Here is a 24367-nt window from a genome sequence, read left to right as displayed (position 1 = left end):
AGTGGAGGGTGTCGGGGAGACCTCTTGCCAGCGGGGGGGGGGGTCAGGAGACGTCTAGACTTGAGGGCCAGAAGAACGACCTTCCATACCGTCGCGTTCTCCCTCTCCACTTGCCCGTTTCCCTGCAGGTTATAGCTCGTAGTCCTGCTCAAGGCGATGCCTTTGCTGAGCAGGTACTGACGTAGCTCATTGCTCACGAACGATGTGCCCCAGTCGCTGTGGACGTAGACAGGGAAACTGAACAGTGTGAAGATGCTGTGCAGTGCCTTTATTACAGTGGCCGAGGTCATGTCGGGGCAGGGCAAGGCGAAGGGGAAGCGGGAGTACTCATTGATGACGGTGAGAAAGTATATATTACAGTTGGTGGAGAGGAGGGGCTCTTTGAAGTCAATGCTTAAGTGCTCAAAGGGCCGGGAGGCCTTTACCAGACGGGCCTTGTCTGGCCGGTAGAAGTGCGGTTTGCACTCTGTGCAGACTAGGCAGTCATTGCCTTGACCTCCTCGGTGGAGAAGGGCAGATTGCGGGCCTTAATGAAGTGGGTAAGCCGGCTGACCCCCGGGTGACAGAGGTCATTGTGGATAGCCCGAAGTCGGTCATCTTGCATGCTGGCACATGTGCCGCGGGACAGGGCATCTGGGGGCTCTTTGAGCTTCCCAGGACGATACTTGATATCGTAATTGTAGGTGGAGAGTTCGATGCCTCACCTCAAGATTTTGTCATTTTTTATTTTGCCCAGTTGTGCGTTGTCAAACATGAAGGCGACCGACTACTTGTCGGTGACGAGAATGAACCCCCTGCCGACTAGTGTTGAATTTCAGAAGCGTGGAGGGTCCTAGAGAAGAATGCTACTGGCCTGCTCACCTGGTTGAGTGTGGCGGCCAGTGCGACATCTGACGTATCGCTCTCTACCTGAAAGGGGATGGACTCATCCACCACGTGCATTACGGCTTTGGTGATGTCGGCCTTGGTGCGGCTGAAGGCCGAACGGGCCTCAGCCGTCAGGGGAAAGGTGGTTGTTTGAATTTGTGGGCGGGCTTTGTCCGCATAGTTGGGGACCCACTGGTCGTAGTAGGAGAACAGCCCCAAGCATCGTTTTAGGGCCTTGAGGCTGTGGGGAGGGAGGAGTTCCGTGAGGGGGCGCATACAGTCGGGGTCAGGCCCTAGGACTCCATCTCCACTACGTAGCCGAGGATGGCCAGTCGGGTAGTGCAGAAGACGCACTTTTCTTTGTTGTATGTGAGGTTGAGGGATTGGGCGGCTTGGAGGAATGTCTGAAGGTTGGCGTCATGGTCCTGCTGATCAAGGCCACAGATGGTCACATTGTCCAAGTACGGGTATGTAGCCCGCAAACCGTACTGGTCTCCCATTTGGTCCATCATTCTCTGAAAGACCGAGCCCCCGTTAGTGACACCGAAGGGGACTCTGGGGAAGTGGAAGAGTCGGCCAGCTGCTTCAAAGGCAGTGTAGTGGCGCTCTTCCGGGCGGATTGGGAGCTGGTGGTCGGCCGACTTCAGATCGACCATTGAGAATACATGGTACTGCGTGATCTGGTTGACCATCTCTGCTATGTGGGGGAGGGGGTATGCATCCAGTTGCGTGAACCGGTTAATTGTCTGACTGTAGTCCACAACCATCCGATTCTTTTCCCCGGTCCGAACGACCACCACTTGTGCTCTCCAGGGGCAGTTGCTGGCCTCGATGATCCCTTCACTCACAGTCGCTGGACCTCCGACTTGATAAAGGTCATGTCTAGTGAACTGTACCGCCTGCTCCTGGTGGCAATGGACTTACAGTGGGAAGTGAGGTTCGCAAAGAGAGAAGGGGGGGAGACCCTGAGGGTCGCGGGGCTGCATACCGTGAGAAGGGGCAAGGGTCCGCCAAACTGTAGGGTCAGGCTTCGGTGATTACATTGGAAGTCCAGTCCGAGCGGTAGGGGGGCGCAGAGGTGGGGGAGGACATAGAGCTTAAAATGAGCGTACTCTGTGCCCTGCATTGCGAGATTGGCGATACAATATCCCTGGATCTGAATCGAATGGGAACCGGAGGCAAGGGAGATTGTTTGGGAGGCTGGTAGGTGTGGAGGGAGCAGCGCCTTACCATGCCGGGGTGGACAAAGCTCTCTGAGCTCCCGGAGTCGAAAAGGCAGGGGGTCTCGTGCCCATTGACCCGGATGACAATCATGGAATTCTTCAGCTGTTTTGGCTGCGACTGTGGGTAGCCTGTGTGTCGGTGGAATCACAAGATGGCGGCCGCCATGAGTCACATGTGTCAGTCGGTGTTGGAGCCGGCGGCCAAGATGGCGGCCCCCACGAGTCGCACAAGGCTGATGACGCGTCTGAAGGTACCTTCCGAGCAGGCACGCAGGCACATCGAGGGGTCTGCGGGCCCGCGAGTCCATGGGTCGGGTCTGGTGCGTTTTCAATTTCTGGGCCTTAGGTCGGCCCAGACAGACTCTAGCAAAGTGCCCCTTTTTCCCACAGTCACTGCACGGGCTGGGCAACACTGCCGTAGGTGTTGACCCTGACCGCAGGACTAACACTGCGGTTCCTCGGGCTGGATTGGCAGGTGCGCTGCGCAGGCCTGTGACGTCGTCGGGTCCGACAGGGGCCACGACAATGGTGTCCACGAGGGGCTCGCCTGGCCCGCGGGGAAAGCACTGAGGCTCTGGTAGGCCACCTCTAATGAGGTAGCTAGCTTTACCGTGTCCCGCAGGTCAGAGGTCCAGTTTTCCAGCGGGCGCTGCCTGATGTAGTTCGAGCGGACCCCAGCCACGTAGGTGTCCCGGATCTGTAAGTTCATGTGTTCCTCCGCCGTCACATCTCGATAGCTGCAGTTCCTCACGAGTAGAGTCAGGGTTTCCAGATACTCGTCCAGCGATTCTCCGGCGCGTTGACGGCGAGTAGTGAGGAGGTGTCAGGCGAACACCTCGTTTACGGGCTTTATGAAATGAGCCTTGAGGGCTGCAACCACCGCCTCGTACATGGCCGCTTTCTCGATTATTACTGAGATTCGATGGCTCACCCGAGGATTCGCAGCTTGAGGGTCTCCGTGGGAGGCATTGTGGAGGAGTCGAGATAGGCCTCGAAGCATCTAAACCAATCTTCGAATATCTCTTTGGCTTCCGACGTGCATGCGTCGAGTTCGAGCTTGTCTGGCTTTAGAGCGGCTTCCATGGTGCTGTCTATGATTAATAAATTGATGTACCATCAATTTGCCAATAGACTGAGAGCTTTATTAATCATGAACTTCTCTAGCCAGAGTCGGTTGTACAGATGAGTGTCACCCTCACGTGGCCCGTCTATATATGGCCCCGGTGAGGGCGGAGCCAGAGGCGGAGCCCACCGAGGTTACAGGACAGGACCTGGAAGTAGCTCGTATCACCACTTCCAGGTCATAGGTTACAGTATCATACAGACAGCTCATGAATTAGGTGAATACATTCACCACACTCCCATAGTCCATAGATGTGCTGGTTAGGAGGATTGGCCATGATAAATTGCCCTTAGTGTCCAAGGAGGTTAGGTGGGGTTACTGGGTTAAGGGTATAGGGTGGAGGCATGGGCTTGGGTAGGGTGCTCTTTCCAAGGGCTGGTGCAGACTCAACGGTCCGAATGGTCTCCTTCTGTACTGTAAATTCTATGATTCTATAAGAGCATAAGGTGTTGGGGTGTAAAATATTAGCATGGATAGAGGATTTGCGAACTGATAGGAGGCAGAGAGATGGGGAGGCATTTTCAGGATGGCATCTAGTGGAGTGTCACATGAATCCGTGCTGGGGACACAATTATTTACAATATATATCAATGACTTGGATGAGGGAAGTGAATGTACTATTGTCAAGTGTGAAGATGACCCAAAAATTGATGGGAAGGTAAGTGGTGAGGATGAAACAAAGCGTCTATAGAGGCATATAAGCAGGTTAGGTGAGTTGCCAAAAACTTGGCAAATGGAATATAATGTTAGAAAATGTGATGTTATGTACTTTGGCAGGAAAAATAAAGGAGCTGAATGTTATTTAAATGGGGAGAGACGACATAAAACTACTGTTCAGAGGGATTTGGGGGTCCTTGTGCATAAATCACAAAAAGCTAGCATGCAAGTTCAGCAGATAATTGGGAAGGCTAATGGAATGTTAGCGCAAAGGGAATAGACTATAAAAATAGAGACGTCTTGCTAAAATTGTACAAGGTACTAGTTAGACCACACCTGGAATACTGTGAACAGTTTTGGTTCCCTTTATCTAAGGAAAGATGTCCTGGCATTGAAGGCAATCCAGTAAAGGTTCACTATCAGGGCCTACCAATCTGCGAGCAGGCTGGTTCCGTGGGGGCCTTCTTTCCTCCGGGACGGACCCCTGTAGGGCTCCGCCATATTGCCCGGGGGCCGGCATGGAGAAGAGAGTGTGCGGAAATATGCCGCCCGTTCTGTGCATGCGCGAACCCGCGCCGGCCGGAGCTGTGGGGATGTCTCCGGAGGCAACCTAGCCCCCTAGAAAGATGAGAATTCCTCACCTTCAGGGGCCATTGACGCCGGTTTTCCTGCTGGTGTGGGGGACATAGGCCCATTATTAGAGAATCCCGCCGGGTGTTCTCAGACTTCTTAACAGGGTAGATGCTGAGAGGTTGTTTCCATTTGCGGGCGAGTCTTGGACCAGAGGGTCCATTTAAGACAGAGATGAGAAGGAATTTATTTTATCAGACGGTAGTAAATCTGTGGATTGTTTACCACAAGTTGGCAGGTCATGTTATAGTTGTATCGGACTTTGGTTAGGCCACATTTGGAATACTGCGTGCAGTTCTGGTCGCCACATTACCAGAAGGATGTGGATGCTTTAGAGAGGGTGCAGAGGAGGTTCACCAGGATGTTGCCTGGTATGGAGGGTGCTAGCTATGAAGAAAGGTTGAATAGATTAGGATTGTTTTCATTGGAAAGACGGAGGTTGAGGGGAGACCTGATTGAGGTCTACAAAATTATGAGAGGTATGGACAGGGTGGATAGCAACAAGCTTTTACCAAGAGTGGGGGTGTCAATTACAAGGGGTCACGATTTCAAGGTGAGAGAGGGAAAGTTTAAGGGAGATGTACGTAGAAAGTTTTTTACGCAGAGGGTGGTGGGTGCCTGGAATGCTTTGCCAACAGAGGTGGTAGAGGCGGGCACGATAGCATCATTTAAGATGCATCTGGACAGATATATGAACGGGTGGGGAACAGAGAGAAGTAGACCTTGGAAAATAGGCAACAGTTTTAGATAAAGGATCTGGATCGGCGCAGGCTGGGAGGGCCGAAGGGCCTGTTCCTGTGCTGTAATTTTCTTTGTTCTTTGTACAAGGGGCTGTAGGCGCTGAATCTTTAAGAATTGTCAAGGCTGCGATAGACAGATTTTTAATTGCAAAGGGAATCAAGGGTTATGGGAATAAGACGGGAAAGTGATTTGAGAATTATCACATCAGGTCACTCATGATCTCATTGAATGACAGAGCAATCTCGATGGGCCAAATGGCCTCTTTCTCTGCTCCTATGGCTCACAATCTTATGGGAGATGTGAAGTAGGTTTGGGAGGAGGAGTAATAGGTTGTGTGGGAAGAGGAGGAGAAGCATTCTCACCTTGGAGTGATAAGATTGTGGTTCAAGTCCGACTCCAGAGACTTGATTACACAAATCAAGGCTGACACACTCCAGTGTGATACTGAGGGAGTGCTACACTGTCCAAGGTGTTGTCTTTCAGAGTTAAATTGTGGACTCATTTTCCTGTTTGTAAGGATGGAAACGATTCCATGACATTATTTCAAAAGAGAGAAGAGACTTATTCTCACTGTCCTAACCAATATTTATCCCTCAATCAACATCACAAAAAAATAGATTATCTGGTCATAATTGCATTGCTGCCTATGGGTGATTGTTCTGCACAAATTGGCTGACACATTTCCTCCAAAAGTCCTGAAAAGCCACTTTATATCTTCTTCTATTTTCAGGTTTGGCAAGTGTTGGCTGTATGACAATAATTTTTCAGAAGAAATTCAAACTTCTGTTTTTTTCACTGAAAGGATATCACGGCAAAGTTTTCAGGTTTTATAAATATATTATCGTACCAGATGACTAAAAACACTGCCGACTAACCATAATTTTCCTGTGTAGTAAACTTAAACTTTAAACTACAGAAATGAACAGCTTCTTGTTACTGATCACTTCCACTGGAATTGCACATTTCACAGTCCACAGCTTCAGTAGATTCCTTCCTTTCTGCTTTTCCAGCCAGGTAATTTGTTATCCCAGAACACTCTTTCACTTTGAGGGTTACACTGTAGATTTCATCCTATAGCTCCTTCAAGATCCTGCAGCTTCTTTAAACTCCACACAAACTTGGTCTTCAAACTGAGTTTAAGCACTCACGCATGTTCGATGTGGGTGAACAAAAAAAGTCTGCATTTTCTTTTGGCTTATGGATGCAGGGTTGTATATATACAACCTGGCTGGTTGTATATTTTCTTGCTCTCTACCGCTTAGTTGGTTGCATACCACACAAGACCAAACTGCAACCCCTTCTTGTTTGTGACATTTCTGGGTTTCCAGGGAAGCCTGTAACCTGATTTCAAAATTGATTCTTCTTCGTCATGGCAATGAGAAACACATTAACTTCCTATCTAAGTAGGAATGTTAATCATTGCTCATTGATCACAACTACCTTCCACCTTAGAAGTAATGGGATACAACTGTTTTACAATTTGATATTGATACCACTTATCTGGGACTTCGGGAGGAACAACGTCAGGTCTTCCAGCCTCATTTAACTCCTCAGAAACTCAGTCTTCAAACTGAGCATTGTAATGTAGGAACAGCTGTCATTGTCCCCGAGTGTAAATACCTTGCATCTCCTTCTCAATAAAACAAAAGTGAGTAACTTTTGAACTCTAACAATTAAACCATCTAGACTTACTGTCAGGCACAGGTCAAATGACCACTTTCATCTATCCTACATTTAAAGTAAAATATTGTAATTTTAAGCTGAAAGACACAACTATAAAACATAAAACATAAAATACCACAAACCTGTAACAGCTGATTTCTAAAAATGGGGTCAGCATCAGCCTTTATGGTTTTCCAGGTTTAGAACATAAGAAATGGGAGCAGGAGTAGGCCATTCAGTCCATCAACACTGTTCCACCATTCAAGACGATCATGGCTGATCCAAAGATTAACAACCCTCTGTGAGAAGAAATTGGGGGTCTCGGTGATGTTTACTAATGGGTATGTGGATCTCGGTGCTGTTTATTGATGTGGTATGGGGATCTCAACGCTGTGTACTGATACGGTATGGGGTCTCAATGCTGTTTACTGATGCGGTATGGGGTCTCAACGTTGTTTACTGATAGGGCAAGGTGGTCCGGGTGCTGGTTACTGATGCGGTATGGAGGTCTCGGTGCTGTTTACTGATGCGGTATGGGAGTTTTGGTGCTGCTTACTGATGGGGTATGGGAGTCTTGGTGCTGCTTACTAATGGGGTATGGGGTTCTCAGTGCTGTTTCCTAATGGGTATGAGGGTCTTGGTGCTGTTTACTGATGTGTTATGGGGGTCTCAGTGCTGTTTCCTGATGGGGTATGGGGGTCTCGGTGCTATTTACTGATGGTGTATGCGGGTCTAGGTGATGTTTACTGATGGGTATGGGGTTCTTGGTGCTGTTTCCTGATGGGGTATGGGGGTCTCAGTCCTGTTTACTGATGGGTATGAGGGTCTCAGTGCTGTTTCCTGATGGGTATGGGAGTCTCGGTGCTGTTTACTGATGGGTATGGGGGTCTCAGTGCTGTTTCCTGATGGGTATGGGAGTCTCGGTGCTGTTTACTGATGGGTATGCAGGTCTAGGTGATGTTTCTTGATGGGGTATGGGGGTCTCAGTTCTGTTTACTGATGGGTCAGTGCTGTTTCCTGATGGGTATGGGGGTCTGGGTGCTGTTTCCTGATGGGTATGGGGGTCTGGGTGCTGTTTACTGATGGGTATGGGGGTCTGGGTGCTGTTTACTGATGGGTATGGGGGTCTCGGTGCTGTTTCCTGATGGGTATGGGGGTCTCAGTGCTGTTTACTGATGGGTATGGGGGTCTCGGTGCTGTTTACTGACGGGGCATGAGGGTCTCGGTGCTGTTTCCTGATGGGGTATGGGGGTCTCAGTGCTGTTTCCTGATGGGTATGCGGGTCTCAGTGCTGTTTACTGATGGGGTATGGGGGTCTCAGTGCTGTTTACTGACGGGTATGGGGGTCTCAGTGTTGTTTACTGATGGGTATGAGGGTCTCAGTGCTGTTTGCTGATGGGTATGGGGGTCTCAGTGCTGTTTCCTGATGGGTATGGGGGTCTTGGTGCTGTTTCCTGATGGGTATGAAGGGTCTCAGTGCTGTTTCCTGATGGGTATGAGGGTCTCAGTGCTGTTTGCTGATGGGTATGGGGGTCTCAGTGCTGTTTACTGATGGGTATGCGGGTCTCAGTGCTGTTTACTGATGGGGTATGGGGGTCTCAGTGCTGTTTACTGATGGGTATGAGGGTCTCAGTGTTGTTTACTGATGGGTATGAGGGTCTCAGTGCTGTTTGCTGATGGGGTATGAGGGTCTTGGTGCTGTTTAGTGATGGGTATGGGGGTCTCAGTGCTGTTTCCTGATGGGTATGAGGGTCTCAGTGCTGTTTACTGATGGGGTATGAGGGTCTCAGTGCTGTTTCCTGATGGGTATGGGGGTCTCGGTGCTGTTTACTGATGGGTATGCGGGTCTCAGTGCTGTTTCCTGATGGGTATGGGGTTCTCGGTGCTGTTTCCTGATGGGCATGGGGGTCTCAGTGCTGTTTCCTGATGGGTATGAGGGTCTCAGTGCTGTTTCCTGATGGGTATGGGGGTCTCGGTGCTGTTTACTGATGGGTATGGGGGTCTCAGTGCTGTTTCCTGATGGGTATGGGAGTCTCGGTGCTGTTTCCTGATGGGGTATGAGGGTCTCAGTGCTGTTTCCTGATGGGTATGGGAGTCTCAGTGCTGTTTCCTGATGGGTATGCGGGTCTCAGTGCTGTTTGCTGATGGGTATGGGGGTCTCAGTGCTGTTTCCTGATGGGTATGGGGGTCTCAGTGCTGTTTACTGATGGGTATGGGGGTCTCAGTGCTGTTTACTGATGGGTATGCGGGTCTCAGTGCTGTTTACTGATGGGTATGGGGGTCTCGGTGCTGTTTACTGATGGGTATGGGGGTCTCAGTGCTGTTTACTGATGGGTATGGGGGTCTCGGTGCTGTTTACTGATGGGTATGGGGGTCTCAGTGCTGTTTACTGATGGGTATGGGGGTCTCGGTGCTGTTTCCTGATGGGTATGGGGGTCTCGATGCTGTTTACTGATGGGTATGCGGGTCTTGGTGCTGTGTACTGATACGGTATGGAGTCTCAATGCTGTTTACTGATGGTGTATGGGGGTCTCGGTACTGTTTACTGATGTGGTATAGGGTCTCAATGCTGTTTACTGATGCGGTATGGGGTCTAACGCTGTTTACTGATAGGGCAAGGTGGTCCCGGTGCTGGTTACTGATGCGGTATGGGGTCTAACGCTGTTTACTGATAGGGCAAGGTGGTCCCGGTGCTGGTTACTGATGCGGTATTGCGGTCTCGGTGCTTTTTACTGATGCGGTATCGGAGTCTTGGTGCTGTTTCCTGATGGACATGGGGGTCTTGGTACTGTTTACTGATGGGCATGGGGGTCTCGGTGCTGTTTACTGATGGGATATGGTGGTCTTTGTGCTGTTTACTGATGGGCATGGGGGTCTCGGTGCTGTTTACTGATGGGGTATGAGGGTCTCAGTACTGTTTACTGATGCGTATGAGGTCTCTGTGCTGTTTACTGATGGTGTATAGGGATCTTGGTGCTGTTTACTGATGGGGTATGAGGGTCTCAGTACTGTTTACTGATGGGTATGGGGGTCTCGGTGCTGTTTACTGATGGGGTATGAGGGTCTCAGTACTGTTTACTGATGCGTATGAGGTCTCTGTGCTGTTTACTGATGGTGTATGATGGTGTTTACTGATGTCTTGGTGCTGTTTACTGGTGCAGTGTGGGGGTCTCGGTGCTGTTTACTGATGGGGTATTACGGTCTCGGTGCTTTTTACTGATGGGTGTGGAATTCTTGCTGCTGTTTTCTGATGAGGTATGGGGGTCTCGGGTATATTTACTGATGGGTACATGGATCGCGAAGCGTCCAGTTCCCTGAATCATTGGGTGGCAATGAGCCAGTTGTGAGATTCCTGACAACCGTTGACTTTAATGTTGCACCTGTTGCTGAACCACGTTCCCAAGATTACAATTTTCTGCTGGAGTCACTTGACCTGCCTAATTGTCTCTGCTCTATTCCCCATGTGTGACTTATAGGCCTGTTCCTTTGAACCAGACCAGGCTGCACAGCCTAGAGTGGAGAGTGACTGTCTTTCTTTACTATTAACTATAAAAAGAAAAACATGACCTCAGTATGTTCCAAAGTGCTTCATTGCTAATTAAGTTCTTTAAAATGCCCACAAGACACAGTAAGATCTCACTAACAGCAAACAACAAAGAAATGGCTGAGGAACTAAATTCATACTTTGCTTCTGTCTTCACAAAGGAAGACATGAATAATGTACCGGAAGTTCTGAGAAACACAAGTGAGGAGCTGAAGGAAATTAACATTAGTAGAGAAATGTTTTTTGGAAATTTAAGACATTGAAGGCGGATAAATCTCCAGGGCCCAATAATCTTTGTCCGAGAGTACTTAAGTATATGACCCGAGAAGTCCTAGATCCATTGGTAGACATTTTCTAAAATTCTTTGGAATGGTTTCTACAGATTGGAGGGTAGCTAATGCAACCTTGCTATCCAAAACGGGAGGTAGAGTGAAAACAGGGAACTATGGACCAGTGAGCCTAAAGTCGGTAGTAGGGAAGTTGCTTGAGTCCATTATCAAGGATTTCATAGCTCTACATTTGGAAAGCAGTGGTGTAATCAGACAAAATCAACATGGATTCATGAAGGAAATTATGCTTGACAAATTTACTAGAATTCTTTGACGGTGTAACTAGTAGAGTTGACCAGGGAGAACTGGTGGACGTGGTTTATTGAGGTTTTCAGAAGGCTTTTGACAAGGTCTCACATAGCAGATTACTATATCAAGTTAAAGCATATGGGATTGCAGGTAGTGCCTTGAGATGGATAGAAAGCTGGTAGGCAGACAGGAAGCAAAAAGTTGAAATAAGTCGATCCTTTTTCAATTAGCAGGCAGTGACTAGCGAGGTAGCTCAGGGATCTGTGCTCGGACCCCAACTGTTCACATTATATATTAATTTGGATGAGGGAACTAAATGTATTACCTCCAAATTGTAGATGATACAAAGTTGGGTGGAAGGATGAGCTTTGAGGAGGATACAGAGGTGTTTCAGCTGGATTTGGACAGGCTGACTGAATGGGCATATGCATGACATATGCAGTATAATGTGGATAAATGTGAGGTTATCTGCTTCAGTAGAAGATTATTATTTGAATGGGTATAAATTAGGAGAGGAGGATACTTAGCGAGACCTTGGTGGCCTCGTGCATCAGTCACTGAAAGTAAGTGCGCATGTACAGCAGGCAGTAAAGAAGGCAAATGGTATGTTGGACCTTCATAGTGAGAAACTTTGAGTGCAGGAATATTGCAGTGGAATCTTTCACGTCCACGGACAGACCTACAGGGCCTCAGTTTAAAGTCTCAGAACTAAAAGACAGCACTTCAGCGGTGCTGTATTTCTCCAGTACCGGCACGGAGAGATTACTTTCTCTTGGGTGTGACCAGAAGAGCCAGTTTTTAGATTGGTGTTCAAGCCAGGTTTAAATTTCTATCCCCAAGTTAAAGAGGTAACCTCCAGTGGAAAGGTAGCTAAAATAAGAGTGAGAAATTATATTTTGAAAGGCAGCCTCCTCCCAGCCTGTGTGTAAGTAGCAGTGCGGCAAAAAATTGAAATATTTCTTTGGGTTTCTTTGCACATTTACTGGTGGTTTTGAAAGAATCACACCTTCAGTTAAGTTAAGATACAGCCTTGCTGCATCGCAGACAGAGGCAGCTGAACAATGAGATACTGAGGGGAACTGGGCTAGAGAGTACAGGGGAAAGCGCAGCAGACTCAGTCCACACTCAGGCAAATCACAAATCCAGAAGACCAGGAGAAACACAGAGACTCCTCTGCCCATCTTTCACTCAACAGGTTTGGCTTGCAGAAATACTTCTCAAATACATTTACAATGCTGCAGTTCCCCAAATCCAAACTAAACAGGAAAAAGAGCTAACCCACAAAAAAAACCACCTACCCACACCATCTGTGAAAATGCAAGTTGGATTGAAATGCAATTTCAATTGTTACAGAGCACAAATACAGAAAGAATCCTTGTTTCTTATTACTTACCCACTAGCTGTCCATGTACGTCCACCAGAATTGGTTTTGCTGTGGTCTCTCTCTCTCGCTCTCACTTTAATTTATCTGAGACTGTGTTAGCTCCACCCTGTGCTAGGAACTAACAAATAAGTTCCTCATTTCCATCAGAGGGCAGTTTTTATTTAAATGAATTTGTACTCACAAATCCCTTTGCTACCCCCTCCCTGCTTGCTGCTATTCTGTACCTGGTGCCTGGAAGGTGATTGCTGAGCTTCACAGAGGATGATCTTTATGCAGGTGATAGCGGCAGCACAGAGATGGCACCATCACCTCTGAATCAGGATTGGATTGTTTTCACAGCAGGCAAAATGGTGGAAGCTATTCTGAGGAGCAGCTTAATAAGAGATGGGCAGTGTGGGTTGAGAAGGAAGCTTCAGTGAAATTTGTGTAACACTAGCTATAAATGAGCACCGAGAGTTTTAGCAGCAGCTAGCTTCCCAAGCATGGCTCGTTCTTACCTCTGAGTCAGATCATAGTGTCAAGAACCAATCCCAAGATGTATAAACTCTGTTTTGACAAACACAGGGCTGTTAACGCCAAGAGGCCAAATGCAGATGAGGAGATTGGGACACCTCCATTCAGTCCGCAAGCATGAACCTATAATAATAATAATCACTTATTGTCACAAGTAGGCTTCAAGTAGAAGTTACTGTGAAAAGCCTCTAGTTCCCACATTCCGGTACCTGTTCGGGGAGGCTGGAATTGGGAATTGAACCCACGCTGCTGGTCTTGTTCTACATTACAGCTGTTTTAGCACACTGTGCTAAATCCTCCAACCGCTTGCCATTTTAATGTTCCTCCCACTCTGACATCTCAGTTTCCTGTCTTGTATCAGTAAAGCTTCAGATAAGATTGAGGTGCAGCACCTCATTTTTGAATTAAACACTTTACAGCCTCATAGACTCAACATTGAGTTCAATAATTTCAGATTGTCACCATTGCTCCCACTTTTTCACCAACCCGCTGTTGGTACCAGTTCTGCTGTGACATTAACATCTCACTCGCGATCCATCTTTTGTGGGGTTTTTTAAAAACTTATCTCACTACCATCTCCTTTTGCCTTGCACAATCATTTACTCGCTCGTGCCTTCCACCCTAGCACAGACCTTCCCTTTTATTCTTCCCTCCCGCACTGCCCTCTCTGGCTCTGAACCTGGTTAAACCAATTGCATCTCTAACCTTATCCCGGTTCTGACGCAAGGCCATCGGCCAGGGACACTAACTCTGTTTCTCTCTCCACAGAATGCTGCCTGACCTGCTTGATTATTTCCAGCATTTTCTGGTGTTGTTGCTGAGGGGGTGGAGAATTGTCAGAGGTGTCTCTCTGCTTTTGGCTGCTGTTGTCAAGCCAAGGCCTTGCTTGCCCTCTACAGGTGGGGGATTTCATGGCACTGTTTTTTAAAATGTTTTTATTAAGCGTTTTTCATATTTATACAGAGCAACGATAAGTGTGAACATACACTGAAAATAGATAAATACATCGGTTGTCTTCCATTATAGACATTGGTTGTCTTTCGTTATTTACACTGGTTAGTTTCTCTTGTTTTTCATTTTCTAGTAGGCATTTGGTTTTAGTTGAATCCCCTGCTTCGCTCTCCCCTCTTTCTTTCTGATCCCCCTCCCCTTCTAGCCATCTAGCTTCCCCTCTTCCCTCATCAGGCAGCATGGTAGCCTTGTGGATAGCACAATTGCTTCACAGCTCCAGGGTCCCAGGTTCGATTCCGGCTTGGGTCACTGTCTGTGTAGAGTCTGCACATCCTCCCCATGGGTTTCCCCCGGGTGCTCCGGTTTCCTCCCACAGTCCAAAGATGTGCAGGTTAGGTGGATTGACCATGATAAATTGTCCTTAGTGTCCAAAATTGCCCTTATGGTTGGGTGGGGTTACTGGGTTGTGGGGATAAGGTGGAGGTGTTGACCTTGGGTAGGGTGCTCTTTCCAAGAGCCGGTGCAGACTCGATGGGCTCCCGCAGGGTCAGACCCGTGATCGGGGCCCACCGATCGGCCGGCGGGCCAGTGCCGTGCGGCACTCTTTTTCTTCCGCCGCCGCCACGGCCTCCACCATTGCGGAGGCGGAAGAGAACTCCCCTATCGCGCATGCGCCGGTGGTGACGTCAGCGGCTGCTGACGCACCGGCACATGCGCGAACCGGCGAAGGCCTTTCGGCCAGCCCCGATGGTCAGCCGGTGTGCGTTGCATGGGTCCGAATGTCGGCCAGTATGGGTTACAACGGTTGGCTGGAATGGGTCGCAAATGTCAGCCAACGTTTGAAAAAATTGGTATAGACTGTCGAGGGGAGTAGGACTGGATTTAGGTTCCGTCAGGGAAAGGGAAATGTTTAGACATGGGGTCTGCTGCCACCAATGTAACACTTCTGGAACATTCAGTATTCCCCACCGCTCAGTGAGGTTGTCGATTAGTGAGGCATAAATAAGAAGGGGGTCTAGGAAGGGGTATCCATGAAAAAGAGCTCTATGAGCATTGCATCCATGTGTATGGAGTCTCTGAGTCCTTGGCCATTCATCAAACTATGACTAAGTGATCCGTGAGTAGGCGACCTGTGAGTGGCGGGTCTCAACTTTCAATTCCACATCTGCAATATCAGAAACCTGGCTATTAGACGCTGAAGGCACCCCAGGCTGTATCAGGGCCGGTGCTAGGAATTGCGGGCCCAATTAGAAAAGTGATGGCGGGGCCCCTACTCTACAAAAGTAAAAATTTATTTATGTTTATATTTCATGTAGTATGCTCGTCTTTAACCAAAAAAAAACATTAAATGCTTGATATACTAAAATTTTGAAAGACAATATGAAAGTTTTATTTTTTTAATCAGTTTTAGTTTTGAAAAACTTCTTTCACCTGATGCGACTGTTAGAATACAGAAAAGGCTTCAAACGGTAACTCTGTCGCCGCTGGCACGGTTTGATAAAATTGGTCAAATAGGCTTAAAACCGGCCCTGGGCTGTATGTAAGTCAGGATCACGCCACGGTCACTTTTGGCAGCCCCCGAAAGTCAACCGATACATGCAGTCCAGGTTTCTCAGACCAATATCCAGGATCTGTCCCAGGCCCAAAAGGCAGCACGGTAGCACAAGTGGCTAGCACTGTGGCTTCACAGCGCCAGGGTCCCAGGTTCGATTCCTGTCTGTGCGGAGTCTGCACGTTCTCCCCATGTCTGCGTGGGTTTCCTCCAGGTGCTCCGGTTTCCTCTCACAGTCCAAAGACGTGCATGTTAGGTGGATTGGCCATGATAAATTGCCCTTAGTGACCAAAAAGGTTAGATGGGGTTATTGGGTTAGGGTGGAAGTGAGGGCTTAAGTGGGTCGGTGCAGACTCGATGGGCCAAATAGCCTCCTTCTGCACTGTATATTCTATGTTCCAACACCTCAGTCCTCCCAAAGCTCGCTCATCCTCCCAGTGTTCGGTCCTCCCAAAGCTCGGTCCTCCCAGTGCTCGCTCCTCCCAGTGCCCGGTCCTCCCAGGGTCTGCTCTTGCAGTGGCCTTCCAATATCCCAGGATGCCCGGTGCTCTATAAGGGTTGCGCGGTGACGTCAGCACGCTCTTTCCGCTCAACGCCGGTCCGGGAAGATGGTGAGTGAGGCCGATCTTGAGGCCCGGCGGAGAATCAGCCGCCATCCGATCCTCGCACTAGCGCCGCCGCCATCTGGCCACCCCTAAAGCCTGCCTCCCGCGTGTGGCAGGCGCCCGCCGGGGAAATTGGGCCGATGGAGGGATCGATGTGGCGGCAATTGCCAACCCTTCCTGGGGTCGGTGCCCGGCCTACAGCGGCGCTTGGGGGGTGGGGGGTGGTATAGGAAGGGTTATAAACAACAAGAATTTACATTTATATAGCACCTTTGACCCACAAAGCCAGGCTGCTAGGGCAGAAGGACATGGAGACACTAAGAGTCAGGCAAGGATCTGTCAGGGCTGCAAACAAAGAGCTGGGTCAGCTTGGGTCCCAGGCGCTGATGGTGGAGCAAGTGGGTGAAATTGGAGCTACTTCCAAGAGGGGGGAAATAGGGAGAGGCGCCGATATCCTGAGGATCGAGGGGTTGGAGAGAAGGAGGGGAGACCCTGTGAGCATGTTTGATGATGGGGAGGATTTCAAAACTGAGTGCACAGTTGGGAGCAGACGTAGGCCAGCCAGCACGGGGACTGTGTTAAGACAGGGCAGCCAGGAGGGTGGTCGAATAGTCGAGCTTATTGGATGCAAAAACAAGGTAATTCTGGGAAAACGCAGCAGGTCTTGACAGCATCCCGCAGGGCGAGAAATGAGTCCGCATGACAAACGTGGAGACGGGTGAAGTTGCCTGCTGTTGCAGAGGTATGTATGCAGTTTCGCAATGGCAAGGATGTCCTTTAGGTTAGCACAGTGGTTAGTACAGTTGCTTTAGTTTTTGACTTCCCATATCGGTCCAACATCGTGGGCCAAAGGGCCTGTACTGCGCTGTATGTACTATGTTCACAGCTCCAGGGTCCCAGGTTCTATTTCTGGCTTGGGTCACTGGAGTCTGCGTGTTCTCCCTGTGTCTGAGTGGGTTTCCTCCCATAATCCAAAGATGTGTAGGTTAGGTGGATTGGCCATGATAAATTGCCCTTAGTGCCCAAAAGGCTTAGGTGGGGTTACGGGGATAGGGTGGAGGCATTGGGCTTAAGTGACGTGCTGTTTCCAAGCGCTGGTGCAGACTTGATGGGCCAAATGGCCTCCTGCTTTGTAAATTCTATGAGACTATGTAAGGTCAGAAACACATACCTGGATTGAATATAATGCCACGGTTATGAGCAGTCAGGTTCAACTTCAGACCATTGGCACAGAGGGAACAGCTTGTGATGGACTCCGCTTTGGTCTATCAATTGTTTGGAGGGAATTTTGTTTCATACCAGAAAAGATTGGGAATCTGGAGACAAGGTGTTGTTGAGTTGCAGGAGGTAGATACAAAATAGGAGGGAGCCAAGGATAGATCTTTATGGTCACAAATCACGTTTTAGAGAAAGGTGATCCCCTCCCGTCATGTAGTCTGTATGGACGCAGGGATGAAATGTTCCTTTTCGGTAGGGGGCCCAGATATTGTGCTGTAGAGCACTGCAAATTAATTGTGTAAAATCTCGTATTGTAATTTTCTTCACTGCTGTTCTTTTGCAGGTCAACGTACCAAAGACCCGGAGGACCTATTGCAAGAAATGTCGTAGGCATCAGCCCCACAAGGTTACCCAGTACAAGAAGGGAAAGGATTCCCTATACGCACAGGGTAAGTGGGAATTCGTGCTGGCTGTAATGCTAGATCTTACGCAGAATATCTTGTGCTGAATGTCGGATGTCACATAGTGACTGATCACAGCTGCTGGCCGGCGTGGAGAAACTCGGGGAGAAGGTAGCTTTCTAGCACTAACTAGAGCCTGGTGCTAGAAAGGCTTCTTGACTGGCAGAAAGTTTGTTACTGACCAGTGTCTGAGAGCATTACAGTTCGTGGATTTCTCTGGTATGCGAATCAATGACTCGATGAGTTGATTGTGTTGGGTGTTTTCATAATGTGGATATGGGATTTTTTTTTTTTTGGAACACCAAGACAAGTGTTTCAGTGTCCTGTTTTTGTTGAGGGATGTGGGGTTAGGTGTTGAATCCAATGTTCAGTCTACGTTATCTTTTCCTACAGGTAAGAGACGTTATGACAGAAAGCAGAGTGGTTATGGTGGACAGACAAAGCCTATATTTCGGAAAAAGGTAAGAGGAGTGGAGTTTGGGCAACACTGGTGAGAATGGGGTCGGTTTAGCTTTTTTGGCTCGACAGATAGTTCATGATGCAGAGCGAGGCCAGCAGCGCGGGTTCAATTCCCATGAAGGCCTTTTCAACCATGCCTGAGGTGTGGTCATCCTCAGGTTAAATCGCTACCAGTCAGCTCTCTTTCCCCCCCCCCTTCAAAGGGAAATGCAGCGCTTATGGTCATCTGGGACTATGATGACTTACCATACTGGTGAGATGTTGGGACCTTGTCCTCTTGACTGGTGGTGTTCAAAGAAAATTGAAGAGGAGATCGGGTATGACGCAGGAAGAGACATTCAGTAATATCATGGTTGATCTGATTGTAACCTCAAGTCTACATCCTGCGTATCCCCCAACAATCTATCACCCCTCTTGCTCACCAAGAATCTATCATCCCCCTCTGCCGGTTTTGCTTTCGAGGGTTTGGTGCACCCCGACGTGCAATTTTTATATTAATTTGTTTCTTGGTTTCTTCCTCCGTTTCGCTACTTGTGTGAAGTTGTGATTTCTTTCGCGTTGTGATTGGCAGTGAGGGTGTCTCTCTCAGCCATTCCCATCCTGGCCTCAACTCATACTGGCTCCAGTTATTAGTGATCGCGTTGACTAAAGTGGCATCGTTGAGAAGTTTGGATGTGACTGGCTTGGGAGGGGTGCGAATAATCTTTATTAGCATCACAAGTAGGCTTCCATTAACACTGAAATGAAGTTACTGTGAAAAGCCCTTGTCGCCACATTCTGGTGCCTGTTGGGGCACACAGGGGAGAATTCTGAATGTTCAATTCACCCAACAAGCACGAGTTTTGGGACTGGTGGGAGGAAACCGGAGTATCTGAAGGAAACCATCGCAGACACGGGGAGAACGTGCAGACTCCGCACAGTGACCCAAGCCGGGAATAGAACCCTGATGCTGTGAAGCAACTGTGCTACCGTGCCGCCCTGAAAGATGATATCGTCCTGACTTGTGTGCTCAAGTTCTAGGGTGAGACTTGAACCCACAACCGTCTAACTCGGGAGCAAGGATGCAACCCGCCAAGCTATGGCTGAGCTACAGAGAGAGACCAGATGAAAGATTCCACTGGGATTTGAACGAGGATCGCTGGATTCAATTTCCAGAGTGCTCACCATGGAACCGACTTAATGCTTTTGCTGCTTGGGGAGTATTCACTGTTTTGATTGGGTTAATGACGTTGAGGTTCCATCTATTTTGATTGAACAAAATAAACTAAGTTAAATTAACTGAAGGGCAAACTAGATGGTGGGGCAGCTCCTTAAAGGAATACTGGCATTGAGGTTCCACGGCGTAAGGAAAGTTGGATAGTGCGGGCTCATTAATTGGGAGCATTGAGAGCAAGCAGGGTTTTAATGTGTCGGTATTATATTTTCAGGCTAAGACCACAAAGAAGATTGTGCTGAGACTGGAGTGCGTGGAGCCCAACTGTCGGTCAAAGAGAATGCTGGCCATCAAGAGGTGCAAGCACTTTGAGCTGGGAGGAGATAAGAAGAGGAAGGTAAGCGTGTCTGATTGTTCTGGATCTGAGACTGGAAGCTCTGGATACTTGGCAACATGATACTGAAGCTATACTGTGAAGTTGGCGTGTTAACCTGATCCCAGGGATGGGAGGAGAATATTTACATGCTACATTCTGGCCCTGTGACTGATGTACAATTTCCAAAGATGCTGTGCTCATTGGCACCCTTTTCCATGCTAAGTCTGGTTAGAGACTTTGGTGTTGCATTGCACGCTACCATTTCAACACTCAGCTGGAGCTATTGATTCTGTAAGTCTTGTAATTGTGCAATGAGAGGATGCGGATTGTTGTGGGAGTCTTTATAGATCATAGAATTTACAATGCAGAAGGAGGCCATTCAGCCCATCGAGTCTGCACCTGCTCTTGGAAAGAGCACCGTACCCAAGGTCAACACCACCCTATCCCAATAGCCTCACCCAACACTAAGGGCAATTTATCATGGCCAATCCACCTAACCTGCACATCTTTGGACTGTGGGAGGAAAGCGGAGCACCCGGAGGAAACCCACGTACACATGGGGAGGATGTGCAGACTCCGCACAGACAGTGACCCAGCCTGAATTGAACCTGGGACCCTGGAGCTGTGAAGCCATTGTGCTATCCACAATGCTATGAAAATCGCGTATTGTCACGAGTAGGCTTCAATGAAGTAACTCTGAAAAGCCCCTAGTTGCCACATTCCGGTACCTGTCCGGGGAGGCTGGTAAGGGAATCGAACTGTGCTGCTGGCCTGCTTGGTCTTCTTTAAAAGCCAGCGATTTAGCTGAGTGAGCTAAACCAGCCCCATACCAGCTACTGTGATGCTTTGAGGGGTAGTGCAGAAGGATCTTTTATTTGACCTGTGCTGTACTTGTCCTGGGGGTGTTTGATGGGGACAGTGCAGAGGGAGCTTTGCTCTGTATTTAATCCACCTGTTCTTGGAGTGGTGGCTGGGACAGTGTAAAGGGAGCTTTACTTTGTATCTAAACCCCTGCTCTACCTGTCCTGGGGCTGTTTGGTGGGAAGAATAGAGGGAGCTTTACTCTGTATCTAAACCTCTGCTGTACCTATTCTGGGTGTGTTTGATGTAGTAGAGTAGAGGGAGCTTTACTCTGCAGCTGCCTTGAGAGTGCTGGATGCTGATAGCAAAAATAGGAAGGCTAAATGTGACACAGATTTGTCATAGCATCACAAAAAGGTGACGCCCGTGGATGAAGTTGTGGTGCATTGAGTTATGATGTGGCGATGTCGGCGCTGGACTGGTGTGGGTACAGTAAGAGGTCTTACAACACCAGATTAAAGTCCAACAGGTTTGTTTGGAATCACTAGCTTTCGGAGCGCAGCTCCTTCATCAGGTGATTCCTGATGAAGGAACACTCACCAATGAGGACCAAGGTGTTCATAGAATTTATAGTGCAGGAGGAGGCCATTCGGTCCATCCAGTCTGCACTGGTTCTTGGAAAGAGCACCCTACCCAACCGCACACTTCCACCCTATCCCCATAACCTAGTAACCCCACCCAACACTCAGGGCAATTTATCATGGCCAATCCACCTAACCTGCACATCTTTGGACTGTGGGAGGAAACCGGAGCACCCGGAGGAAACCCACGCACAAACGGGGAGAATGTGCAGACTCCACACACAGTGATCCAAGCCGGGAATCGAACCTGGGATCCTGGAGCTTTGAAGCAATTGTGCTAACCACTGCTACCGTGCTTATGTTGAATTGCTCCAATAGCTAGTGATTCCAAGCAAACCTGTTGGACTTTAACCTGGTGTTGTCGGACTTCTTATTGAGTTATATTGATAGTAACCGTGGTCGATATTACTGCTGTTGACTAGATCATTTAGATGTTTGCTAACCTTCGCTCTTTGCTTTTTTTCCAGGGCCAAGTCATCCAGTTCTAAGCTACATTCTTTGTATTTTGGAGTACCAATTCACAATAAAATTCATCAAAGGTTATTGCTGTTGACTGCCATCTCTCTCCCCCTGCCCCTTCCATTCTCCCTGAATGCCTTGTGCAAAGTGCAAACTCTTAGGCCTCAGCTGGGGTATTGTGTATATTTGGGCCTGGAAGCAACGTAGATACAATTACAGGTATCAATATGCTGAGTGACTGGGCAGAACGCAACAGATTTGGGGTGACTCGGTGGTATTGTGATTAGCACTGCTGTCTCACTGCGAAGACTCAATGGGTGAAATGAATTCCTTCTGCAACGTAGGGGATATTTGAAATGGTGAACGGCTGGAGGGGATCCAGGTACACAGATCAAAGAACAATTCAGTGCAGGAACAGGCCCTTCGGCCCTCCGAGCCTGTACTGGTCATTATACCAACCTTGGCTAAAACCTTCAGCACATCCTTGTGCCGTATCTGTCTGTTCCCACCCTATTCATGTATTTGAGGGCCAATCAACATTGAGGGCCGAAGGGCCTGTTCTGTGCTGTACTGTTCTATGTTCTATTTGTCAAGGTGCCTTTTAAACCCCATTAATGTATCTGCTTCCACAACCTCCCCAGGCAATGCGTTCCAGTCACTCGCCACCCTCTGGTAACTGATTCCTCCACTCTGGGAAAGAGTGCCTGCCCAACCACTCTATCCATGCTCCCCTATCAGTTCACCCCTCAACCTCCGACTTTCTAATGAAAACAGTCTGAGTCTATTCAGCCTCTCCACGTAGCCAATACCCCCCAGACCAGGAAACATCCTGGTAAACCTCTGCACCCTCTCCAAAGCCTTCTGGCAGTGTCGCGACCAGAATTGTGCAATATTCCAAGTGAGGCCTTACCAAGGTTCTATATAACTATAGTAAGAAGTCTTACAACACCAGGTTAAAGTCCAACAGGTTTGTTTCAAACACGAGCTTTCGGAGCACGGCTCCTTCTTCAGGTGAAGAAGGAGCCGTGCTCCGAAAGCTCGTGTTTGAAACAAACCTGTTGGACTTTAACCTGGTGTTGTAAGACTTCTTACTGTGCTCACCCCAGTCCAACGCCGGCATCTCCACATCATGGCTATATAACTATAGCATGACTTGCCAGTTTTTATACTCTATGCCCAGTCCAATGAAGGCATGCATTACTATGTTGTCCATATTTTGAGGCATTATAATTTTAACAATTTTCAACATCGTATGTCTACAAAAACACAATATAACAAACATACCCCAGCCAACATGCTTACGAACAGTGCCACCTCTGTTCTCCTGTCTTTATTCGTCTCTCCCATGCCTCCCCTACTATCGGCTTAATATTTCTCAAAGAAGTCGATGAATAGCTGCCACCTCCGAGCAAATCCCTGCAACGAACCCGTCCAGGGGAATTTAATTTCTTCAAGTCTGAGAAACACAGCCATGTCGCTAACCCATACCCTGACTTCGGGGGTTCCGAGGCCCTCCTTCCTAGCTAGAAATGTCTCCGGGCCACCAGGGAGGCAAAGGCCAGGACATCGGCCTCTCACCCCCAGGGCTCCCGGGTCTTCTGACACCAAAGATCACCACCTCTCTCACTTGTAGGACCTCTGACGTGACATCAGCAAACCCCTGCCAGAAACCACTCCACCATGGACATATAGACATGTTCGCAGGACCCCCCACACCTATCCTTCACTTCATCAAATAACCTCATCTGGGCAACAGTCATGTATGCCCTGTGGACCACCTTAACCTGTATCAAGCTGAGGCTGGGGCATGACAAGGATGCATTAACTCTCCTCAGGGCCTCTTATAACCCGGCCTCCAACTCCCCATCCAGTTCTTCCCACTTTCTCTTCACCTCCCCTATCAGGGCTCCCTCCCACTCCACATCAGTTCCTTAAAGATCTAAGCCTTCTGTCCTCGACACCACTTTGTCCTGTAGCCCCTGGGGTGGCAGGGTAACCTGCCTCCGCACAAAGTCCCTCACCTGCAGAGACCGGAACACCCAACCCCCATGTTAACTCAAACTCCTGAATCGGAAAACCCTCATCAATAAAGAGATCCCCAAATCTCTCGATCCCGACCTGCTGCCATCTCCGGAGCAACCTGTCCAGCCCCCCCCCCCCCCCCCCCTTCCCGGGAGCGAACCGGTGGTTATCACATATCGGTCTCCGCACTGATGCCCCCTCAAACCCCATGTGCTCCCTCCATTGTCCCCCACCCTCAGGTTTGCCACTGCTACCGGGCTTGTGGAATACCGAGCCGGTGAGACTGGCAGAGGTGCTGTTAACAGTGCCCCCACACTTGTGTCCTTGCATGACGCCGCCTCCAACCGCTCCCATAGCAATCCCTCCCCCACTTCCTGACCATCGCAGTATTCACCAGCCAGTAATAATTAATGAAATTTGGGAGAGCCCTGCTCCAGCAGGACCTCCTTTACCCGCCCAAACAAATCCCGAGATCTCTGCATTCACTTTTTTGAAGAACACCTCGAGGATTAAATTTGGGAGGCTCTGAAAAACAAAACAAAAATCTTGGGAGGACTGTCATTTTAACAATCTAAAACTACCCCGCCAATTAAAACTGGAGCGCATCCCGCCTCCGAAAGTCAACCCCTCATCTTATCTACCAGCAGACCCAAATTCAGTTTATGCAGATGCTCCCACTCCACGCCACCTGGATACCCAAATATCGAAAGCTCCCACCACCTTGAATGGCATCTCACCCAATCTCTT

At 48.8% G+C, this 24367-nt stretch overlaps 2 protein-coding genes across 3 annotated transcripts in view; one reads left to right on the top strand and one right to left on the bottom strand.

Moving 5' to 3' along the window:
- The window catches only part of btk (Bruton agammaglobulinemia tyrosine kinase), a 216173-nt gene extending 203574 nt beyond the window's left edge, over window positions 1-12599 (bottom strand). The window contains exon 1 of one of the 2 annotated variants that reach the window (XM_038775528.1): window positions 12419-12599. The gene's annotated coding sequence lies outside the window, so the exon portion shown is untranslated. The remainder of the gene's footprint in view (window positions 1-12418) is intronic. The other variant, XM_038775531.1, reaches the window with a different exon arrangement.
- A 3303-nt stretch (window positions 12600-15902) lies between these two features.
- On the top strand, window positions 15903-21682 carry rpl36a (ribosomal protein L36A). Its single transcript, XM_038775930.1, has 5 exons — window positions 15903-16036; window positions 17592-17697; window positions 18103-18170; window positions 19596-19718; window positions 21607-21682. The coding sequence occupies exons 1-5, from the start codon at window positions 16034-16036 to the stop codon at window positions 21625-21627; spliced, it is 321 nt and encodes a 106-aa protein (XP_038631858.1). The 5' UTR covers window positions 15903-16033; the 3' UTR covers window positions 21628-21682.
- The last annotated feature ends 2685 nt before the right edge of the window (window positions 21683-24367 follow it).

This window comes from Scyliorhinus canicula, chromosome 17 (genome assembly GCF_902713615.1).
Source record: "Scyliorhinus canicula chromosome 17, sScyCan1.1, whole genome shotgun sequence".
Taxonomy (NCBI): Eukaryota; Metazoa; Chordata; class Chondrichthyes; order Carcharhiniformes; family Scyliorhinidae; genus Scyliorhinus; species Scyliorhinus canicula.
This window is presented reverse-complemented; position numbering and strand designations above follow the sequence as displayed.